Source organism: Pollachius pollachius (assembly GCF_949987615.1).
Source record: "Pollachius pollachius genome assembly, chromosome: 3".
Taxonomy (NCBI): domain Eukaryota; kingdom Metazoa; phylum Chordata; class Actinopteri; order Gadiformes; family Gadidae; genus Pollachius; species Pollachius pollachius.
Window position 1 is genome coordinate 25,220,601 of NC_136936.1, and position 24,134 is coordinate 25,244,734.

Below are 24,134 nucleotides of genomic sequence, written 5' to 3' on the forward strand. Positions count from 1 at the left end.
AATGACAGTCAATATGAATTCAGATCCAACAGATCAACATCACTCGCAGTAATAGAATCAGTTGAGGATATTACAAACGCCATTGAGCAAAAAAAATATGCAGTTGGGGTATTTATTGATATAAAAAAAGGCTTTGATACAATCCATCATGACATTTTATTCAATAAACTAGAAAGGTATGGGATAAGGGGGATAGTATTGGATTGGGTTTAAAGCTATTTGAGTAAAAGGCAGCAGTTTGTTAAGTTGGGAAATTATTCTTTATCATGTTGCGACATTGCTTGTGGCGTCCCACAGGGGTCAGTGAGGGGTCCCAAACTGTTCATCTTGTATATAAATTATATTTGTAATGTTTCCAATGCCTTGAGGTTGGTTTTGTTTGCTGATGACACTAATATCTTCTGTTTGCGGGAGAATTTAAAACAACTACAAGATATCCTCACTAAAGTGATTAGCAAAATGAAAACATGGTTTTATATAAAAAAATATCATTAAACTTAAGCAAAACAAAATTTATGTTATTTGGTTACTATAGAATGAACACACAAATACATATAAATATAAATGAAGTTGAAATTGAAAGTAAAATACATTTCTTGGGGTTATAATAGACGACAGAGTCAGCTGGTAATCACATATTACACATGTACAATCAAAATTATCAAGAAGCATTTATGTACTAAACAAAGTAAAACAGGTTCTAGATCAAAAATCACTCCGTATTCTCTACTGTTCACTAGTCTTACCATACCTTGGTTACTGTACGGAAGTCTGGGGCAACACTTACAAAACTTCATTACATTCACTAACTGCTCTCCAAAAAAAAGCAATACGCATTATTCACAATGTAAGATATCTGGATCACACTAACCCATTATTCATATGGTCAAAATTATTCAAATTTACAAATCTGGTGGAATTTCAAACGACACAGGTAATGTGTAAGGCTAAAATGAACATATAACCAACATTCACAATTTATTCAGTGATCCTGAGGGGGGTTATAATTTAAGTGCAGAGCGTCCGTACGACCAGGAAAATGTTTTGTATTGCCATCTGTGGTGTAAGGCTGTGGAACAGTTTGAGTGGGGAGATGAAGCAATGTCCAAACATTTTTGAGCTTAAAATGAAATATAAAGAAATAATTTTTACAAGGTACAGGAATGAAGGTGTTTAATATAGTGTATATGTTTATATGTATATATGTATTTGTATATTTGTATGTACATAGTGGTATTTATATAATATTGAATGTTTAATTAAATATTAACAAAGGATAACTAGACAATATTATTAGATAAATACGACAATATTATTAGATACATACGTAATTGGTAATGAATTTTATACTATTGAAAACTAACATATATTAATAATATATATATTTTTAAATTTTATATCAGTAATTAGGAAGCTGATAACTCATTATGGATAAATTAATTAGGGAGAAGGGTTGAGGTTAAACCCTTTTCAAACAGGCAAATCAATTGTTAGACAGTTAATTTTCATTTGTGGTTTTCATTGTGTGTAAATATTGCTTTATTGTAACCGTCCACTTGTTTTATCATTTTATTTTATTGTTTATCATTGCTTTTTTTATTTACTTGTTCTAAATAAAAACATTTTAAATTCAATTCAAACCATTCTCCAGGCTAATAAGCATTTTTAAAACAAATTATTGCATGGGGATTAAAGTTTATCTTCAACCTGGGGTCCCTTAAACATGGAACATATGGCTATCATACGACATGAGCCTGGCAGCTCCCCGACTGCGGGCTGCCCGATATGGAAAGCCAAGAGTGCCACAATCCGGCCCTAGATTGGCGGGGTAAAAGGGCTAAACCGCATCGTTTAAACCAGGGGTTCTCAAACTATATGGGGCCGGGGACCGCCCATAGGGCAGAATTTATTTCAAGGACCCCCTCATAACCGCTACACAAATGTAATCATATAGGCTCATGTCTATTTTTTCTGTTAGATGCTTTTGAACTCTTTTATGCTTCAATCTATCAGTGCTAATACCACAATAGTGTTGAATAAGCATTTTATTGTATTTTGGCATAACTTTACAATATGTAAATAGATTTTACTTTTTTATAAATGTGTGTATAAAAATTTCGCCCACATACACACAAATAGTTGGGCTATTTGGTAATTCATCACAGCAAATAACAATGAAGGACAGCGACAACGGTCAGTGCAAAAAACATTGATGTAACAGACAATATACTGTTGAACAAATAAAATACTCAATGCATTGAGAGACAATTGTTTGAGTAGATAAATCATGAATCAATGCTAAATCTGTGTGTATGTGTGTGTGTGTGTGTGTGTGTGGGGGGGGGGGGGGGGGCGGGGGGAGGGGAGGTGTTGAGCAAGTAAAAATGAACTGCAACAATAGTGCAACAGGCTTTCTGTATAGTGCTAAAAGACAATGAAAATGTACTGATGCAGTAACAGGTAAAGAGAGAATCAAACTTTTTAACTTTTTGAGAGAGAGAGAGAGAGAGAGAGAGAGAGAGAGAGAGAGAGAGGTGTTAACAGACAATACAAAAGCACTGATATAAGGTGACAATAATGCATACTTAAACAGAAAGAGAGATGAATAGGCACCCCATATTATGAAGATTAATGTGTCACTAATGAGATGGGTGTGCCTGTCTCTCACTACATAGTTTGTCCAGTCTTGGCGTGATGGACGATAAACAGACTCTAAGATAACTCTCTACATTGAGACGAGCTCTGTACTTTGTCTTCATTGCAGTCAAAGTTGAGAACGATGACTCGCATAAGTAAGTAGTAGGATATGGTAGCAATACCTGCATGGCCTGTGCTGTGAGCTCAGGATACTCACGTGAGAGGGAGGCCAAAAGTCTACATGGCTCACCTGCTGGAATCGGGCCTTCAGAGTCCGATCACAAGATAAGTCCACCAACTCATCCTCTGCTTTGCTAGTGAGGCCGCTACATGTTACTCCTGGAGCAAAGGGATCTCGCACCCAGTCCCAAGCATCAGTATTCACGTCCGCGAAGTACGAATTGAAGTGCTTGCGGAGTGCAGTGAGGTGAGAGGTGGCTACCTTTTTCACTGCAGCAACTGACAGGTTGTTTACGTGAAGATAATCCGTGAGTTGCGGGAACATGTCGGTCACTCCATCTTGGAGTCTACTTCTCCATAGCTCAGTTTTCCTCATAAAAGCAGTTATTTTGTCGCTAACGTCAAGGATGGATACATAGCGTCCCTGGATGGAGAGGTTGAGGCTATTGAGAATGTTGAATACATCCACAAGATATGCCAATTTGGCAACAAACTCAGGGTCGGAAAAAAACTCTGCGAGGTCGGGCTTTTCAGTCCTCAGAAACTCTGACATCTCGCTGCGTAGCTTGAATACCCGCTGAAGCACCTTCCCACGAGAGAGCCACCTTACTTCAGAATGGTAAAGCAGAGTGTCATGGCCCGCATCCATCTCCCGACAAAGTTGCCCAAACAAACGTGACTGCAATGCCCTCGACTTAACAAAATTAACTGCAGTTACAGCTGTACTCGACACAAAGTGCAGATCTGGTTCCATACCTTTGGAGGCGAGCGCTTGCCGGTGCAGCATACAGTGCACAGATTTCACTTTTGGATTTACTGCCTTTATCCGAGCGACAACGCTGCTCTTTTGGCCCGTCATTGCTGCAGCTCCATCAGTGCAAACAGCCATACAAAAAACTTGTTCAGGATCTTGAATACCTCCTCGCCGGTTGTCCTGCCAGGGACCTCTTTGCAGAACAAGAAGTCCTCCAGAATGGCTCCATCCCACAGGTAGCTTACAAGAGTGATAGCTGTGCTGCGCTAGCCACATCAGTTGATTCATCCAACTGTATGGAAAATTGCACCTCACTGCAACGAAGTCTCCCCAGAAGCTGTTGACAGATATCATCCGACAGGTTATCGATCCTCCACTTCACGGTGTCATCGGAGAGGGGTATGCTTTTTAATTTATTTGCTGCCTCTGTCCCGAGCATTATCTCACACATACCCAGGGTGCGATTTGCCGGTGGGGATGGTGGGGATTATCCCCCCCTCTGGTTTACACGTCCTACCCTCTGCTGAATTATTTTTATCCTCGGTGGGGATAAAAATTATCCCCCCCACCCAAAGTATTTTCACCATTACATCGTAATAATTAACAACCAAAATACACAGGGTCCGTCTTCATTTTGAAACATTTTAAAATGTTTCTCAAAATTATCCCCCCCTCTGGTTTTTTCACAAATCGCACCCTGCACATACCCACTGCTGCTGGGAGGATCAACTCTTGTGCGATGGTATGAGGCTTCTTGCATTTTGCTATCTGATGAGCCACTAAAAATGAAGCCTTCTGTGCCCTCTCAGACGTTAGCCAAATTAGTGAGTTTTGATCGTTGATGGATATATTCTTCACTTTTCCTCGTAAAGAATTCCTTTGATTTATCACTGTACTCCGGGTGCTTGGTTAGGAGATGACGCTTTAGCGGGCTTCAAATACTTTCTTTTCTTTTCAAAACTTGGTAATTAATACGGCGCGGTACCGAGCAGTTGAAAACAATGTTGGCGTCTCCTGTGGCTGCCTTGCGCACCTGCGTTATATTACTTAATCTGACTTTGGCAGTAATGTTGCGCCATGCACGCAAGTGTAAACGCGAGCATCATAGCTGCGTGCCTGCCTGCTTTCAGCGAGTAATTAATATTATTTGTAATTATTTTTATTTTTTTTAAATAAATATCAGTCACAGCACTCACAGCGGCCTTTCCTCTTTGGGTAAGTCGAGTAATTTAATGCCAACCGTAAATCTTGCATATCAAGTAGGCTAGCAAACAACATTGCAACTTCAACTCAGTGTCCGCTGACTTTCTGCTTTATGTGAAATTCATAACAAGTCGTGCATGTATGCAAGTGTGTGCGGTTTTGTTTTTGTAAGTACTGGTTCGAGAACCGTTTTAGCACCGGAACCGTTTGAAAAGTACAGAGTAGGCACCGGTATCGGATAAAACCCAAACGATACCCAACCCTATTATAGAGTTGGATCCTTATCCGAGATCTTCGACAAAACATAGATTAAAAGATTTAAAGATTCAAAGGGTTTATTTGTCACATTCTCATACAGGATATTCAGTGAAATGTTTGTGTGACATACTCTGTATTTTCTGTGCTTAAAAAATAAATAAAATACAATAGGAAAAAAAATAGAATACAACATACGCTTTAACCTAAATTGAGAATATTATACATTCTTTCTGCTTACTGTCCTAATCCTACTTGCTCTACCCAGGCGCCAGCTCTCACCTGAAGTATCCAGAGTATCTGCAGGATGTGAGAATAGTTGCGTCTTATCTCTGGCTGTTTGTTGCATGTGTCAAATTCTGGGTCATCTCCGGACCTGATTCCCTGGATAATCTCTGGAGTTCCTCCTGAGTTCAGGGTTGAGAGGCTTGGAGGACGCGGATCACCTTTGGGGCCTGCCACCTGCTGGGTGCTTGCAAGGGAACATTTGAGATTCACAGCTTAGGCCACAAGGTCTCCTTCAAGTGCTCCAAAGTCGTTAGTGTCATAGACATTGTTGTTGTTTTGTGGTCATTGTATTGCACAATACATTATTGATACAATGCACCACAGTGCCAAACAGCAGTGGATATACAAGGCTTAGGAAATGGAGTGGGGGGAGATGGGTGGCCAGAAACACAGAAAGGCATACATTAAATATGATCAATCTCTGGGGTTCATTGGCTCGACCGCTAGGGCTAACGAGGGATACCTTGCAGCGACCGGGTCTGATTCCCACCTGTATACTATGTGTTCTTCTCTTTTCTAACCTGCTGCCAGGTCTCTCTTCACCGTCCTGTCAATAAAGTCCAAATGGGAGCATTGGTTGGAGACCGACTGTTCTTTCAATGTAGCACCTCCCGCACTGCTCACCCATGCGTCCCACTGGGCCCTTTCTCTACTTCTTATAGAGCAGAGTGTGGATCATTAGCACAAGGCCACTTTATTATCTATTCAGCAAAACGCTGTTCACAGGGCTCTAGGAGGGAATAAATCCCCTCGTAAAACATCCAAATGAAAATGATCTAAAGACAATTAAAACAAAGAAGTAAGGCGGCATCACATCTCGCTCGCATTTCTAGGAACAGACATGGCAATAGTCAAGAGACACAAGCTATCTGTCTGTCTGCACACAGACATACAGACGAGCTCTGTCAGGAGGACAGCGCACCCGCTGGTGTGTGTGGAGCTCTGATTGTACACACCCTTTCTTTGACTGGATCGTAACATGGCACTGATGAAGAGCTGCACACTGGTGCTGCGGGAAATGAAGCCACACAGGGAGGGGGAAGAAGGGGAACACAGACACACACATGCACACACAGCAATACACACACATGCATGAAATCAATAGTTTACAAACATACTGTATATAGCCACATATCCAGCTACTGGGCATGGACTAGTTCAGAAAACCAGTAAGTATTTGTGGCCACGCAGGGCGACAGCCAGCTCGTCGGGAGCAGTTACAGTTAGGCGTCTTGCTCAAGGACACATCAACACTCAAATAGGAGGAGCCAGGGAACAACAGGGGGTCAACCTGGGTCAACCCACTCTTCCTTCTGAGCTACTGCAGCCCTATTTCTCTTGCTTCTTCCTATTCAAAACATTTTCCCTATGTATTGGTGTCCTTAATGTCTGTCTTACACTGGTCGCCTCTGTTATCCCTTGTAGGGGGGAGTTGCATGGAGATACAAAAGTTGCATGGAGTAGCAACTCTATGAATGAGGTGCGTTTTTTATCAATAATTGTGGGTTAAGATGGGGTGCCCATACTAATAACGTAGACTGTCCTGTGCCAATATATATTTCACCTTGCAAACAGTCTACAATGTTATGGCTTGCCCAGCAGGGGGCAGCCTGGTCCTGACTGGAATGAGTTTGAGTCACAAACAGATGTAGAAGACCTAGAGAAGGGAGATCCTTGGTGTGTGTGTGTGTGTGTGTCTCTATGACCTTTTAATCAGTGAGACAATACACACACACACACACACACACACACACACACACACACACACACACATATGCCAGCAAACAATAATCAGATTCCATGGGCTGTAGGAAGGGCGTGATTGGATTAGCTCTTATGTTGGTTTTATCGCCGTCTAAAGGTTGATGGCATATTGAGGCACGACAATCACTCATCTGAGACAATAGATTAAATAACCATGCCATGTCGATTTCCATATGTAAGGGTAACACCAGCATTGGATATTTGTTTGTTTGTGTGTGTGTGTGTGTGTCTGTGTGTGGTGTGTGTGTCAGTCTGTGTGTGTGTGCTGACAAAGAGGTAAGACGATGATGAAAGGATGAAAGAAGATAAGGTATCTAAGTGAACTGCAGGAAGGACACACACACACACACACACACACACACACAAACACACACACACACACTAATGCTCAATGACATATTGTCATATCTATTTACCAGGTTTTACATCCTCGTCACACATTTACATTTCAAACTAACAGCAGGACCGTCGTGAGAGAAACAATATCACATATAACCGCAAGCGGTGATTAACGGGGTCCGAGCAAAATTAAAAGTCAAGAACACACTAATGGAAGATATATAAATATAATATATAATTGACATATTTAAGGAAAGATGTTCCACTTATAAACTTGAACTCCAACCTCATTCACATGGTCAAAATTTCTGTTAATAAGCACACAACATCCAGAAAACTCAAAGAAAACTCATTTCTCAAGTGAATTAAGGGCTTTCTTCAAAGTATATACCTGAAAATCTTTGAAATTCTGGGGAAATTAAACATTTATAGTCAAGAACACTAAGTAACACTAACACTAAATATAAATATGACGGAATTAATAATGAGGGAAAAATGGTTAACGAAGAAGTTAATTCCATACTGTGTGTTGACAGTCTGATTCTTGGAAACGAATGAGCCGGAATGTTGATTACCTGATGAATTTCAGGTGCTGTTCAGGATTCGAACTCTCAAGCTAAGGATCACCAGTACACGGCATTATCCCGTTGAGCCACTGACATTCCTGAACTGCATGAAGCCTCATTCACATCGTGAAATTGTCGATTGAAAAGCACACAACATCAAGAAAACTCCAGGCACACATTTCATAAAAGAATTAAGGGCTTTCTTAAAAGAGTACAGATCTGAAAATTTGTACTGTTAATGGTTTCCACCTAATGATAGCCCTATGGTAATTATACAATAACAAAATGGTCATAAAGGCAAACTGGGTTGAGTCTGTGGATGTTTGGCTTTTCTATGAAATTGTGGGAAAAGTAAACATTTTTAGAGCAGAAGACCAGAGATTAGACCTAGAGATTAATATGATGAAATAATTTTGAGTCCAGGTCAATCTAGTAAGGAGAAATAAGGCTAGTTCATGTTTTTTTTAAATAGCACCACCTTTCGGTGCAGTACCACAATTTGGGTTTCTGGGTAGTGGGTTCAAGTTCAAAGTTCAAAATACTTTATTGTCCCCCAATGGGGCAATTTGTTGTGTAGTAGATAGTATACAGATCCAAGTCACACACACACACACACACACACACACACACACACACACACACACACACACACACACACACACACACACACACACACACACACAATAAAAAACACTATACAATCAATAAATAGTAGTCAACAAATATGTAAAAAAAAATAATAATACACATAATATATATATAAATATATAATATATATATATAGAAAGGCAGAGGCTCAGCATATCCAAAGTGTGAGTTGCCCCCCCCCCCCCCCCCCCAACTTCTGTATACAGAAGGTTTTATCTGCGGTTCTTTATGGAATTTAGAAGTAGGGTGGCTGCGGGAATAAAAGAGTGTTTATGTCTGTTGGTTTCGTCAATAATGGATCCTAAGTATTTGTACTCTTTAACAACCTCCTATTTCCTGACCATTTATACAAGTTTTTACCTTGTTAATGACATTACGCCTAAAGTCGATACGCATGTCCTTAGTCTTAGAGGCATTGAGTTCAAGAGAAGCATCCTGACACCATGTTGCAAAGTGGTCGATTATCGGACCGTGTGAAGTTTCCTCATTGTTCAGTAAGCTGACAATAACCGTATCATCAGCAAACTTCACAATGTGTCGGTCATCAGTCACAGAGCGACAGTCATTGGTGAACAGAATGTATAGAAGGGGAGAAAGAACACATCCCTGCGGAGAGCCAGTTGATGTGAGGGCCAAGTCAGAAAGGTTACTATTTGCTCTAACTTGCTGGGATCTATTAGTGAGGAAGTCTAATATCCAGCCCAGTATTGGTATCCACCTAATAATAGTCATATGTTTTTTTTATACAATAACAAAATGGTCATATAAGAAAAATGGGCTAACTGCTCTAACTTTATTGATCAACATTTCTCAAATGGAACTAAATAAAACAAATTCTGTTTGATGATTTTTGTGAGGCATGGTCTAAAGATTTTATGTGGAGATTTTGGTGAAATCTTGATTATTTCTGTAGCCTGTGAATCTTTTTATCATGTTTAGCTTTAAGATGAAATTGTGGGAAAAGTAAACATTTTTAGGGCATAAGACCCGGGTTTTATAAATGCATCTGTTTCTAAACATTAATATTCTGGAAGAGTTTTGAGTCCAGGTCAATCTGGTGAGGAGAAATAAGCCTAATTCATGATTTTTTACAATAGCGCCACCTTTGGGTGCAGTACCACAAATTTGAAAAATTCAAGAGTTTTCTACTTACGGTATAGGCTGCAGTATGACTTTACAGAATTTGAGGGAAAAAAAACCTGTTACAGAAACAATAGGGGACCAAGCACCTTCGCTGCTCGGACCCCTAATTAAACAAGGTATTTCTCTCTCTCCCTCTCCCTCTCTCTCCCTCACAGCATATTGAGAGATAACACAGAGTGAGGCGAGCAGGGTTGGATGTTGGCTCCGTAGGTAGGAAGGTATGCTTATTTCTTCTATGCGGCAAAGCTCTCCTGCCAGCCCCCCCTCCCCAGCCCCCCCTCCCGAAACTAGCAGATTAGTCCTAGTCCACTACCCGGGGACTGGTACATAAACTATACAGACCATGGAGGCTTCTCCATTGAGGAGAGGGAGGAAGATCCTCCTTAACATTGTTGAGAATAAAAAATGTAGATTGCCCAGACTACTGTAATGAATTAATGCCCTTAAATATGACTACTTTAATGCCTTTGAATATAAAATGTTCGTTTCCCTGGGTAAAGGAACATTAGCACCCACTATCGCCTATTGACAATTACTTCAGTGAGGATGTTCCTCCCTCAGCCTCCATTGACTCCCATTCATTTCCCCGAAAGTACTGGCGGCCGGTGAATAACATGGGTTTCAATGGGAGAGAGGAGGAAAGTCCTCCTCTGAGTGGGTGTGACCTTAAGGGGTCTGATTCGCGTAAAAATCTATTCACGCTGCGCTATTAACCAATAAGCAGGATCCGTGGCTGGTGAGCAGTTGCCAGATTGGGTAGATTTTCCACCCAAATGGGCTACTTTTAATCACGTTAGCCTGGAAAAATTATCATTGGGCGGGAAATTGGCCCAATCTGGCAACACTGTCCATAACAAACCCGCTCTGTATTGCCGCTCAGTCTAAGAGACGCAAAGCAAGTGAAATCATCAGAACGATAGCGAGATTCTAACATTTGCAAATACAGTGTACAATGGAAACATTGGAAACGGAGGACATTGTCCATGTTTTATTACACAAAGCATTACATTCATTGAGTTAAAGTGCTAAGTTAGCGACCAAAGAAAACGGTAGACTACTTCCCAAAATCAAGATCACCAAAAGTAATGGCAACGTCAGTGTTGTGAGTGCTACATGGTTTGCTAGGTACTCATTGCTTACTGGTATCATTACTAGCAATCAACTTTATTGCCGGCCCTGTTTGCTCTTGAATAATGGCAAATCTCCAACGTGGGCTGTTCATGGTTTCACTGATGAAACAAATCTTGATGCTATCCGACTTTCCTTGCAAGGCACCATGCTTATAGATCAGGTTGTTTGAAATAATGTTCTTTTTCTTTTTACTAGTTTGTTACTTTGACCGTTCTGTTTGGTATTGTGGAAAGGGTGTGGAAAGGATAAATGATTCAGAGCATGATGCATTTTAAATGTCATCACTTTTGATCTCGAGTCTTTTCTTAAAACGATTGTAACTGAAAATAAACATAGCTAAATAATAACCAATAACTTCAGTCATTGAGGTTAAAAATAGGCCCAATGATTTTTTTAATTTACTTTTACAAATCAAGAGTAGGCCTGATTTGACTAATGGGCTTTGCATCCTTTCCTTCTGCCCTTACAGTCCATTTCAAAGACATGCTGCCCATCAGCTTTCAAATTACAGTGATGCCACTGGTGGCTTTGTATCAATTTTATTCACGTAACTATCCCTCCCTACTATTTTATAGTTCACCAAAACACCCTGAAACAACTTGAGTCTCACATTCTTATGCCACCATACACCAACACTTCAAGCAGGCCAATGGCAACCAAGCGCGCAGTCCTTCCTCCCTCACTTTAAAAACCACCAGCCGCCACTGATACAGACCCATGGTCACGAGTGAGCCTGTGTTTGTTCTACGATGGGTTACTAAGGTTTCTAACTCTCACACACATAGGAGACTTCTAGAGCAGGGATGGGTGGTTGGGAAAACATGCTTACCGGCCCAAAGAAATCTAATGATTGTTGGCAGCTGAGCCCACAATAAACAACATGATTTTAGACGTCAAAAAACAGTTCACAACCTCTGCTTAATAGATAGTTTGACACCGTCTAAATCAAAGTAAAGTTGAAAGCACCCTATCTGATCTGTCGGAAAGTTCTCAAAGCTCAAACTAGAACAGAACTGGTAGGGTGAAATAAATGCTGTTCTCAGATCAGCCCGTAGACTGTCGTCAGCTAGCAGCCATATTGGTGATTTGGGTAGGAGTCCTTGGTTAATCCTGCATCCCAGGTCCCACCAGGTAGCCTTTAGAATGCATTTCCATGGAGTTGTCCCGGTTTCTCAAATGTTCTAGAAGCTCTCCACCCAACTAACCAAAATGGCTGCTAGGTGAATAGGGCTGGTACATCAGAATGGGATCGTCATGGGATTTCTTGTTGACGTTACTCCGACATTTTGAGAGTACTGAAGGGAGTTGTAGAAATGTAAAACCTTAAATCAACCTTAATATACTGTATCCCAGACGAGTCCAAACTTTGTTTTGCAACGTCTCGTATGAGAAGTTTCAAGCACAACAATCTCCCTACATTAATAATCATTTCCTGATTAATTACCAAACTATGTCTAAAACACTGCTACTACCGCTACCACTCTTGTTTACGCCACTTACAAAATGTAGGCGGTCATTGTGATGTGACATAATTTTAAGTTTTATTGTGTCCCTTGTCAGATGCCATGTGACAACATGACATTTGAGATGCGCACACACATGCTCGCTCACAAATGAATATACTCTCACTCTGATAATTTTGAAAAGCTATTGGACCTTGGCTGCTGGCTTGTGTGTGTGTGTGTGTGTGTGTGTGTGTGTGTGTGTGTGTGTGTGTGTGTGTGTGTGTGTGTGTGTGTGTGTGTGTGTGCTCTGCAGTGGTACTGTATACAGCTGATGTAATCTGTCATATACATAATGTATAAGGTACGATGGGCCAGCTCTGTCTATCTGGCTCAGCACTATGTCAGGAAGCCACACTTGGTGAACATGGTGGGAAGAGGGGCATCATTTTGCTAAAATCTGTGCCAATCGGGGAATGAGTTAGCGGGAGATGGTGTCAGTGGTCTCTCTGTTCTCCTCCACTGGGGTCAGATCTTTGGTCTCTTCACGCACCTTTTGCAATGCTTAGTTCAGTGGCAATATTAAAAATGGATTTTTGTCTGAAGTTCTAGCCATAACCTGGCAGTGCCCAGACACTTTTATTAACAGCAGCATTATTCTATTCTTTATGTTGTGTGATTGGGTGATCTCAGCACATGGTTTTATGGCCAGATCCCTGCCTCGCTCGTAAAAACGATGTGGTCCAAAAACGTTGGACCACAATGCCTATTGATTTTTTTCTTATTTCTGTCAGTTGGCCTCTCTGCTCCTTCAGCCCTCCTCAGGCCCTCTCCTCCACCGTGCTAGCCTCTGCTTCCTCCACCTCATTAGAGGGAGCAATAGATGGGCTATATGTTTGCTGTTAGCTTAGAGCGCTAGTAAATCATTCTAATCACACTTCTCTCCCTTCTCCCCCTATTCTTCCTTCTCATCTCTCCTTTCTCCTTCTCACTCCTCCTCCTCAGCCTGTCATTTCCCGTGCCCCCCAGTCTCCCTCATTAGTAGGTCCTTCCTAATCATCTGTAAGTGCAACCCCACACCAACAGGCCGTACACACACACACCTATTTCAAAAGGTCATTTATCTGGAAGTCTATAAATTCCATAATAAGGAGAGAAAAGTATTCATCACTCAAAGTGGATGGCCATGGGTCATGGCCATCTGTTTGTTGTTGATTCACACTTTAATAGGAGAGTAAAGCAAGCTCCATGTCTAAAGAAAGAGTGTGTTTGTGTGTCATTGACAGGACATTAAGCGTGTGTTTATGGGGTCAAGTAATCATAACCAGCGATAAACCTCCGAGCGCCCTGATTGTAGGTGATGGTCTTTGAACATGATCTTGTTGTTGTGATGAGTCTCATCTTAAAGACACAGGCACCAGTCTTGGTGCAGGCTTGGTGCAGCTGTGTGGGTCAGCTGCAGTGGTGCTGTGTCTAACTGTGTTTGTGTGATCTATCCCTCTAGGGTCAGGGTATCCTTGGGTCCTGGAGGCCCCAGCTCGGGACTTTATATCTGGTAAAGACAAACTGGTCTGTGACCCCCTCCCCCCCAACCTACATGGCCCAGCCCCACCCCCAACTCCCCCCCACCCTGCCAGCTTCTTAATGTCCTACGTTAATATCCCCATCATTAACATCTCAACAAGCAATGTTCCAGCTTTGTGAAGTGTTACTAGAGGACCATTCTCCTTGGTCAACTCAGTGTGTGTGTGTGTCTGTGTGTGTGTGTGTTTGTTTGACTAATGCCATCATTAATATCTCAGCAAGCAATTTTCCACACACACATTATTGTGTGTGTGTGTGTGTGTGTGTGCGCAGGAGTATGTGTGTTTTCACTGCTTCATTTTGCGTCCACTAGCCCTGACAGCGTGCAGTGTGTGTCTTTCCCGCTGGCTGCATTAATGAAGCACACACACTTTTTTATGAGTTGTAATGTATGAGTTGGTTTGGCAGAAACCTCACCAGCCCAGCCTTTCTTACTACTCGCCACAGGCGTTAATGGAAAGTCATAAACTGCCTGGTGTGTGTGTGTGTGTGTGTGTGTGTGTGTGTGTGTGTGTGTGTGTGTGTGTGTGTGTGTAGGTGTGTGTGTGTAGGAGTGTGTGTCTGATTATGCAGTGCAAGCTGTAGAGGACCACGTTGATCAATGTCTTGCCTCTTGCTTAGAAAACAGACAAATAATATACACACAAATACACATACACATTCTTATACACGCACACACACAAGCATGCATGCATGCACGCACGCACGCACGCAAGCATGCGCGTGCACACACACACACACACACACACACACACACACACACACACACACACACACACATCAATGTTTTTATCAGTCATTGCCAGCTCTCTGTTTGTGTGTTTGGGTGTGTCTGTGTGGGTTGTGTGAGTCCTCTATATTTGTGTTGCATTCCATAATTGAGTTAGAAAGATGTCGGCCCTGGATTGATGAGGCCTGTGTTCCAATCCCTCTGTTCTCACAGGGTGAACATCAGGCTGGTGTTGCGTTTTCACTGCACATATTTGTTATGTGTTGCGGAATACTATTGAATCCACAATGGAAGTGTTACAGGTCATCAGATAGCAACACACTCGCGTGTGTTTGTGTGTGTGGGTGTGTGTGTGTATGTGTGGCACACAAAGTGGATGTGATGCAGTTGTTTGTCTGCCGAGGACTGTAGAATGTAAACGCTGACCATGCAGCTCCAGGAGATTGGGAAAAGAGGGTTGGGGGGGGGGGGGGGGGGGGGGGGATTTGGAATTGGAGGACAGGATTGTGGGGGGAGAGGGGGAACGAGGGATGCAGGAGCTGAGGGACGGGAGAGAATAAAATGGAGAGGAGAGGCGTTGGGGGATGGAGAGAGGCGGAGAGCGTTGAGCGCAGTAGCAGCAGGTGTCCTATTGGCTGCTGGTCTCTCAGGCTTACTTCCAGAAAATGAATTGACTTTACCTTTCCCCTGTGTGATTACCACACACACACACACACACACACACACACACACACACACACACACACACACACACACACACACACACACACACACACACACAGACACAGACAGAGAAACACACACACCACAACAGTGCGTGCAGCCGTATGCTAACACACAGGCTAAGCCCACTCCGTGATGATTGATGCTCATTGTCATGCCGGATGCCATATGTTGGTATGTTGGCTCTGTCTGCCTCGGTGTGGATTGTGAGGAACTCATGCAAACCAGCTCATTAATCACTATCCACTGTGCATGAGTTGTGGCCGATGGATTCAGAAGATGTATGTTTATCCCCCAGAATCTCCCATGCGGCCGCACTCTCACCTGATGAAACTGTTGAAACCCCACCATAAATACAACCTCATTGACACGGTTGAATACAAGCAACCTAACAAAAGCGGTCTCAGGTTTAGCTACTCTATCCATGATTGGTAAATGCATCAAACGGTTTCCTTATATGCATTATTTAAATATAATATATTTTATATGACAGTGAAAGAGGCAATGTTCGGAAGACAACTTGATAACGATGAAGGGTTCTGTAATGTTTTTTCAAGAGTAAGTGACGATTAGAGTTATGGTTCCCTCACTGATGAGAACGACCAGCCACTCTCAGAGTGTGGGTGATGTGAGAGATCTGGGATGGATAATAGGGGCATAGCTAAACCTTTCTATCCATGTAATGACTGCATGCCCAGTGCGGCTCAGTGCAGTCATTGGTGTGGGCAAAGACGCAAAGGAACATTGTGGATGTGTTACACACACACACACACACACACACACACACACACACACACACTCGCAGACACAAACACACACACACACAGAAAAAAAACACAGCTGCTAAGAGTAAGAGAGGGGAAGAGTGATGTGTGAGCCCACTCTGTCGATGTGGTAGCAGCCATTGCAGGCAGGCCCTTACATTTTTTTTATGTAACGGTTTATGCTTTGACCGATTAGCATAAGGAACACACCAACATGAGGGAGAGGGAATGATCAATCAGCGAAGTCACAACTTTTCTCTGTTTTGGGACCTCAGTGGTGGAACGAGCTCCCTACCGATGTCAGGATCGCAGAGTCGCTGTCCAGCTTCCGCAAAAGACTCAAAACTCACCTGTTCAGAGTTCACCTCGACTCTGCATAGAAACCAATTCACAGCCACCATTGAATGTTGTACGTCCTGGCACTTGTACATTGCACTTATTCAAGGTACTTAATTGTGTAGCATCTACAGTAGCTGCTATCTTTGCTTTACACGGGGAATGGGTTAGCCTAGCGATTGTAATACTTGCACTTGGTTCTATGAACGTCTTTACTGTACCGACAGCGATATATTGTTTCACTTCTTATGACAAATGTACTTATTGTAACAAATGCACTTATTGTAAGTCGCTTTGGATGAAAGCGTCTGCTAAATGCCCTAAATGTAAATGTAAGGTTTGACTGTATTACTCTCCACGGTCTTTATGTATTTACGGTTCAACTTATCCTTCCCTCAAGTAGAATTGGAGGCACTCTCTCTCTCTTTGTGTCTCTCTGTCTCTGTATCTCTCTCTGTGTGTCTCTGTGTTTCTCTCTGTGTGTCTCTGTGTCTCTGTGTTTCTCTCTCTGTGTCTCTGTCTCTCTTTGTGTCTCTGTTTCTCTGTGTCTCTCCCTGTGGATCTGTGCTAAAGGAGCAGCATGAAGAGCTGAGTTATGCAGGTTGCCATGCGTGTTAACGGTAATGTAATTCGCTTGGGGTATTAGACAGAACATCTGAATGAGGGCCCCCCTTGTGCATAAAGCTACATACATTAATGGATGAAAAGGAAGGCACAACGGAATACATTTGTTTAATGGCAGATATCTCCGCCTGTGCATTGTGTAACACTGCATGTCATAAGAGTGCAGTAGATTTAAATAATTTACGTGTTTTTTTTGTTGTGTTGCAGCACAAGAATATTGCTTTGGTGGGGAAAAGTCTCTCTTGACTGTCAATCTCTGTCTCCATCTTTATCTTTCAATCGCTCGCACGATGGCGAGAGAGGACATAACGCATGCACACTGGCCAGGGCTCATTTAAGTTGCCTTGGATACAGAACACATCCGGCTCCACTGGCTCACAAAATAGCTGTCCTCAGTATTGTGTGTGTGTGTGTGTGTGTGTGTGTGTGTGTGTGTGTGTGTGTGTGTGTGTGTGTGTGTGTGTGTGTTGTGTGCGCACACTCATGCTCTACCGATGTCGGTGCGTTTGTGCTCAAATGGGAAAGCGTTTGAGTGCAGGTGTGTGTGTGGGTGGGTGTTTGAGATTAAGCAGGAGCTGAGAGAGAGAGAGAGAGAGAGAGAGAGAGAGAGAGAGAGAGAGAGAGAGAGAGAGAGAGAATAAAGTCACCAATCGTTCGAACTGCAATACGTCTACAGACTGAGCAAACCTAATAATACCTCTAAGAAGACAGGATTGCACAGATGTGCATGCAGCCAGCATGTGTGCACACACACACACACACACACACACAAATGTGCGCACACACACGTGCGGACACACACACACCCACTCTCTCACTCACTCACTCGTTTGCATAACTATACCAACACCTAAACATACACAGGCTGACTAACCTCACAGAAGAGGGTTTGGATAAATAAATCATAATGATCGGTGATGACACACAACATAGACACAATCATGAACAAATACGCAATGCATAATATTGTACACATGAAAGAAATGAGGTCAAACACTTCTGCTTAGGGACTGACAGCCCTGGGAAGGTGATATGTATGAGTTTATGAGGGTGTGTGTGTGTTTTAGTATTTCAGACAGACACACTGTTGATTGGAAATGGTGCAAGTATATAACTCTGCCACCATAAATTATTCACGTCTTCTTCCCTCCCTTCCTCTCCCAGAACTCTCTCCTTCTGCCCTCCCCTCCCAGAACTCTCTCCTCCTGCCCTCCTTCTCCCAGAACTCTCTCCTTCTGCCCTCCCCTCCCAGAACTCTGTTCTCCTGCCCTCCTTCTCCCAGAACTCTCTCCTTCTGCCCTTCCTCTCCCAGAACTGTCTCCTTCTGCCCTCCTCTCCCAGAACTCTCTCCTTCTGCCCTCCTCTCCCAGAGCTCTCTCCTTCTGCCCTCCTCTCCCAGAAGTCTCTTCTTCTGACCTCCCTCCCATTCCCAGAACTCTCTCCTTCATGCCCTCCCTCCCTCTCCCAGAACTCTCCCCTTCATTCCCATCCTCAGTCACTAATGAAGATGAAATTAAACGGTTGTTTGAATCTATGTTTGCATTTCCGAATTCAAAGAGGGATCTGAAGCAAGTCCTTTGAATTTTGGTTGTCCCATTCAAAGAAGTGTGTTGGTTCTGGTTGTTTTCCATCTTTGCTGCCTGCTCCAGAGCAGGTCTGAGTGTTAAAGGGAATACTTACTAAATACATACTAAAGGGAACAGGAGTCAGGCCTACAAACATGAAGTTGAAGCATCAAGGCGTTGTATACAAAACAGTTGGCTTCTTGGGCCTGGTACAATTATCCCAAGTCTGGAGACAAAGTCATTCAAACTTGATCTGCTTTTTATTTGGACGTTGTACTGGGTTCTGAGGTGCGTTATTCAACCACTTGATGTCAACAATCAAGATAAGAATCTGATGCACATCTCTAGAAAGAGCTTTCTGAACAACAACAATAACGGCCCATCAATTGCCAGGACATTGTAGGTGAACCGATACCAACTGCATGTACCTAAATGTAAATCACACACTCACACTTCTTTGTAAACACTTGGGCCTCCTGCCACAGTTCAGCCTCCTCCTGACACTCACTCACACTCAATGCTCCAAACCTCGAGTGGCATCTGGCAGAGGTGAGGGTGAAACGGGGACAGCCTCATAAGGAGGGTAGAGAGAGACTGATAAACCAGCTGCATAAAAGATGAGCTGTACTGACAATTAGTCAACATTAGTCAATGGAAACATGAAGTGTTTGTCTGTGGGACAAAGTGTGAGTGTGTGTGTGTGTGCATGTTGTTCTGCAGAGCAAAAGTGATCTTATGTAACATGTAAAAACCCGTTGGCAAAGTGATGCTCACTGGTTCTCATCTGAAGCTCCCCGGACAAGCAGTGTTTTGGCCCTACGGCCCTCTACGTGCATCCTGTCCCAGATGGTTTCAAGCACTGTGTTGGCTCTACTGTACGTGCATGCTGTCCCGGATGTTGGCCCTGCTTTACGTGGATCCTGTCCCGGATGTTGTCCCTGCTCTACGTTCATCCTGTCCCGGATGGTTTCACAACCAGCTACTTAGAACACTTCCTAGGCTCAGCGTTAGCTCACCAGTTTCCTCCTGAATGAGCAGAGGCGTTCATCAGGTTGCTGTTATGAGCTCTGTTCATCAGGTTGCTGTTATGGGCTCTCTTCAACAGGTCGCTGTTATGGGCTCTGTTAATCTGGTCGCTGTTATGGGCTCTGTTCATCAGGTCTTTACCTGTTATGGGGTCTGTTCATCAGGTCTGTACTTGTTATGGGCTCTGTTCATCAGGTCTGTACCTGTTATGGGCTCTGTTCACCAGCTCACTGTTATGGGCTATGTTCATCAGCTCACTGTTATGGGTTCTGTTCATCAGGTCGCTGTTATGAGCTCTCTTCATCAGCTCTCTGTTATGGGCTCTTATCACCAGCATTCTGTTACGGGCTCGGTTCAGCACGTGGTAGAGAGGACAACACTTCAGGAGATTTCTTGGCGGTCTCTTACTGGTTGGAGGGGCGGGGAGTAAAGGTTGGCGGTGCGCGGTGCATCGAGGTTTAGAGCTGGAGGTTATAGTGCGGCGTTGTGCGGTCAGCCGCTATACTGCATCGCTTTCAAGTGACACAGGGATGAGCTCCCAGGGTCGGGGTTGACAGCGTTGCCAAGTTTTTCCTCTGTTGACGAGTGCTGAAGCCCAACCTAGCACGGCGCTACCCTCGGCACGGGGACAGCTCGACCCTCCACCCTGTAGATTCCAAATATTACAGCTTTGTTTGAACAGTGGCTTTCTTCATCTGCAAACCTTAATTATATATGTTTGATGAGTTAAAAGCGCTGAACTGTCAAGTGTTGGCTTGCTGTGTTCTGAATGCACTCCCCCCCCCCCCCCCCAATATAACTGTCAAAGCAAATGTTAACGTGAGCCTTCCCTCAATGTTTTAACCTGTCCTTTTGGAACAGAGTTTGACATGCACGTTCTGTACTACTGTTGTACTCACCTGTTTACGCCTCCCTGCCTCACCTCCCTCCCCCCTCCTTCTGTCCTCCCCTCCTCCCTCCCTCCCTCTCTACTCCCTCCCCCATCCTCCCTCCTCCCCTTTCTCCCTACAGTCTGCACGGTGCGCTGCCAGAAGTTCCTGATCTCGCGGGTGGGCGAGGATTGGATCTTCCTCATCCTTCTAGGGCTGCTGATGGCGCTCGTCAGCTGGGCGGTGGACTTCTGCATCGCCATCTGCCTCCAAGGTGACCCAGGATGAGAGGAGTCATGTGCATTTGTATTGTGCACCCTCTAATGTATGTGGTCAGGATAGATACTGCCTTGGTCACTGGGAGCAGTGGGATAAAGCGATTCAAAGGCAGGTGACAGGTGATGGGAGACTGGGGATCGGGGATGGGCATGTGATGGATCATTGAAGGGCACAGACTAATACCTGCAGTCACTTTTCTATTACAGCTATTAACTCCATTAAACTATATCTGAGCTGGAACTTTCTCAATGAAACACCCGTCCAAGTAAATCCATCCCTAGAATCCTTCCTCATAAATGATGTATTCTGGTCCACTCTCCCACCAGACGACAATAACTCTAAGTGTAACTGGAATGATGTACAATAACCGTACACTGCTCTACAGCTCAAGCGTCTGGGGGTTGTAATGGAAAAGCTTTCATAGGGCAGGTTTACCCGGATCCAATAGAAACACATGTGCGTATTGTCCCCTCCCCGTTGAACACTTCATCAAATAATCTTCACTTCATGCATGACTAGCTGCGTGCCAGTGGGAAATGCAAACATGGAGCAGCACTGAGAGCACATCGGAGCAGTGATGTGGCTTTAGATGAGCTGCTTTGTGAGGAGTTAAGATGACACTCAAGACACACTTCAGATGATCACACCACACTTCATGCTGTGTGTGTGTCCTTGTGTGCGTGTGCGTGCGTGTGTGTGTGCGTGTGTATGTGCGTTGCTATAGCTGCAGATGTTGCTGCAAACAGGTGAGTAATCTTAGATGAAAGTGCTTTGACGGAGCGTTGTGTGTCTTGTACACAGTGTGTGTGTGTGTGTTTGTGTGTGTGTTGAGCCAGAGCGAATGGCGTTTTTTACAGAGAGAGAGTTGGATTTATGACAGTTATCCAGGCAAATCCTCTTCACACGCACGCATGCACGCACATACACACACAGACACACACACACACACACACACACACACACACACACACACACACACACACACAGGAAATCACTGCTTAGTTTCTCTGTTGTCCCCAGTCAGATATTTCTCCTTCCATGCGTGTCAGTGTTCCATGGTTATACACACGTCCTTCATCACATGTAGGTTGGTTGTGCGTGCTCACAAACCACAATGCTTTTCCTTATGTGTGTGTGTTTCTCTCCTTGTGCACTTTTCCATGTTTGTGTCTCCGTGTCTTTCTTTTTGTGAGTGTGTGAGTTTCCCTGTATGTGCATTTGTGTGTGTATGTGTGTGTGTGTGTGTGTGTGTGTGTGTGCGTGTGTGGGGGTGTGTGTGTGTGTGTGTGTGTGTGTGTGTGTGTGTGTGTGTGTGTGCGTGTGTGTGTCCACAGCACAGAAGTGGATGTATGGCGGTCTGGACAGTAATGTGTTCCTGCAGTACCTGGCCTGGGTCACCTACCCTGTGGTGCTCATCACCTTCTCTGCTGGCTTCACCCAGATCCTTGCTCCGCAGGCCGTCGGTATGCTCACGATCACACACACACACACACACACACACACACACACACACACACACACACACACACACACACACACACACACACACACACACACACACACTCATGATGAAGCCTCTACTTTAGAGGAAGAACAACAGGTTAGCTTAAACACACTCATGATGTAACCTCTACTTTAGAGGAAGAACAACAGGTTGGCTTAAACACAGTCATGATGAGGCCCTTACTTTAGAGGAGCACCAACAGGTTAGCTTAAACACACTCATGATGAGGCCCTTACTTTATGCCTTGTTCCAACCGAGTGGTGCGGCACGCTGCCGTGCGGTGCGGTATGGTGCGGCGCGGCACGGTGCGGCTCAGTGACGCTAACTCTGGATTGCTTATCCACAGCCGACAGTAACCTTATGGTACGACAGGGTTTAAGCCGGATGGCGATAGTCGCGGCAGCTACGTAAGCATCATGACATCATAGTAGCGCGACACAGTGTAGCCTGCTAATAAATTCAATGAAAAAGAAGAACGCAACACATTAAACAAAGAGCAACAATCGAGGACGTCCAAGAAGGAAGGCAAACTTTTGTGCCCTGTCGCAGGGATGTGACGATTCTGTCGACCAATCGGACGCTGTGTGTAGCTACACCTTTTCTGCACCCTGTCAGACAGCTTGTTACCCCAAAGGAGGACTGCAGAAAAATGTGTATGGCTCAGTGTGCTTATTTTGGGACCCTGCCCAGCTTTTGGAGGTGGAAACGCGAACCGTGCTGCACGTAACGCACAGCACTGTACCGTACCGCTCGGTGGAAGTGCTCCATTAGAGGAGCAACAGGTTAGCTTGATGACAGAGAAGGAGTTCATCATGATGGGCTGTTGCTCATGGTGAAGAAACACAAGATACTAAATCACCACCATGCTGGATATTAAGGCGACGTAGGCAAATTATTTAAGAAGTATTTGTTAAAGTTATATTTAAATCCCGATAGCAATCAACAAGTAAAACCCTCTGACAGAAAAATATAGAAATACGGTATCCATGGCTGTTGCAGCCCTTTACAACCCTGTCCAATCATGTCATTCAGCCCTAATGACATGATTGGACAGCCTACCTCTTTGTCTGCTAACCTACGCACCTACCTGTGCACACTCTGCCAATGCACTCATTGCGCATGACCAGAGTCTTCCACAAGGCTATTCAGATTGGGGAGTGTTTTTGGAGGGAGGCCTTAAGTGAGGGGTAGGATTTATTTTTGTGCGATACTTTCAAAATCTGTTTTCCTTCTTGTTTCTCTCAATTGCCGACCTTAGCTTTGAAGCTGCACTGTTTTGATTGCGTGTTGTTTCCGAGTCTCATGGTTCTCATACAATCTTTGTACTGCTGGACATTGAGCAAAATGCATTAGAACAGTGAGACTTATGTCCTTGACTTGTGAGATGGAAACATGGTGAAAGGCTAGGTTTGTGTGGTGATGCTGTGCTTGTTGCCAGGGTCCGGCATCCCGGAGATGAAGACCATCCTTCGGGGTGTGGTGCTGAAGGAATACCTCACCTTCAAGACCTTTGTGGCCAAAGTCATCGGCCTCACCTGTGCTTTGGGCAGTGGCATGCCCTTAGGCAAGGAGGTAATGCACACGCACATGCTCTCATGCACGCACACACACATACAGGCCTACTCTTGGGCAACTCATTGTGCATGTCTTCCACAAGGCTATTCAGACCTATTGCTAAAGCCATGGAGCTAGTCATGTGTTTTTGGGGAATGTTTTTGGAGGAAGGCCTAAAGTGAGGGGTAGGATTGGGCAACGGAGGCATTGCAATGATGTAAGCCAG

General features: G+C 43.9%; 1 protein-coding gene across 1 annotated transcript in view; it reads left to right on the plus strand.

The window, feature by feature from the left end:
• The window catches only part of clcn2b (chloride channel, voltage-sensitive 2b), a 131,201-nt gene that overhangs the window by 36,128 nt on the left and 70,939 nt on the right, over nucleotides 1-24,134 (plus strand). The window contains exons 3-5 of the mRNA XM_079733752.1: nucleotides 20,714-20,845; nucleotides 22,185-22,313; nucleotides 23,793-23,926. Of these exons, the coding sequence (XP_079589878.1) occupies nucleotides 20,714-20,845; nucleotides 22,185-22,313; nucleotides 23,793-23,926 (395 nt within the window). The remainder of the gene's footprint in view (nucleotides 1-20,713; nucleotides 20,846-22,184; nucleotides 22,314-23,792; nucleotides 23,927-24,134) is intronic.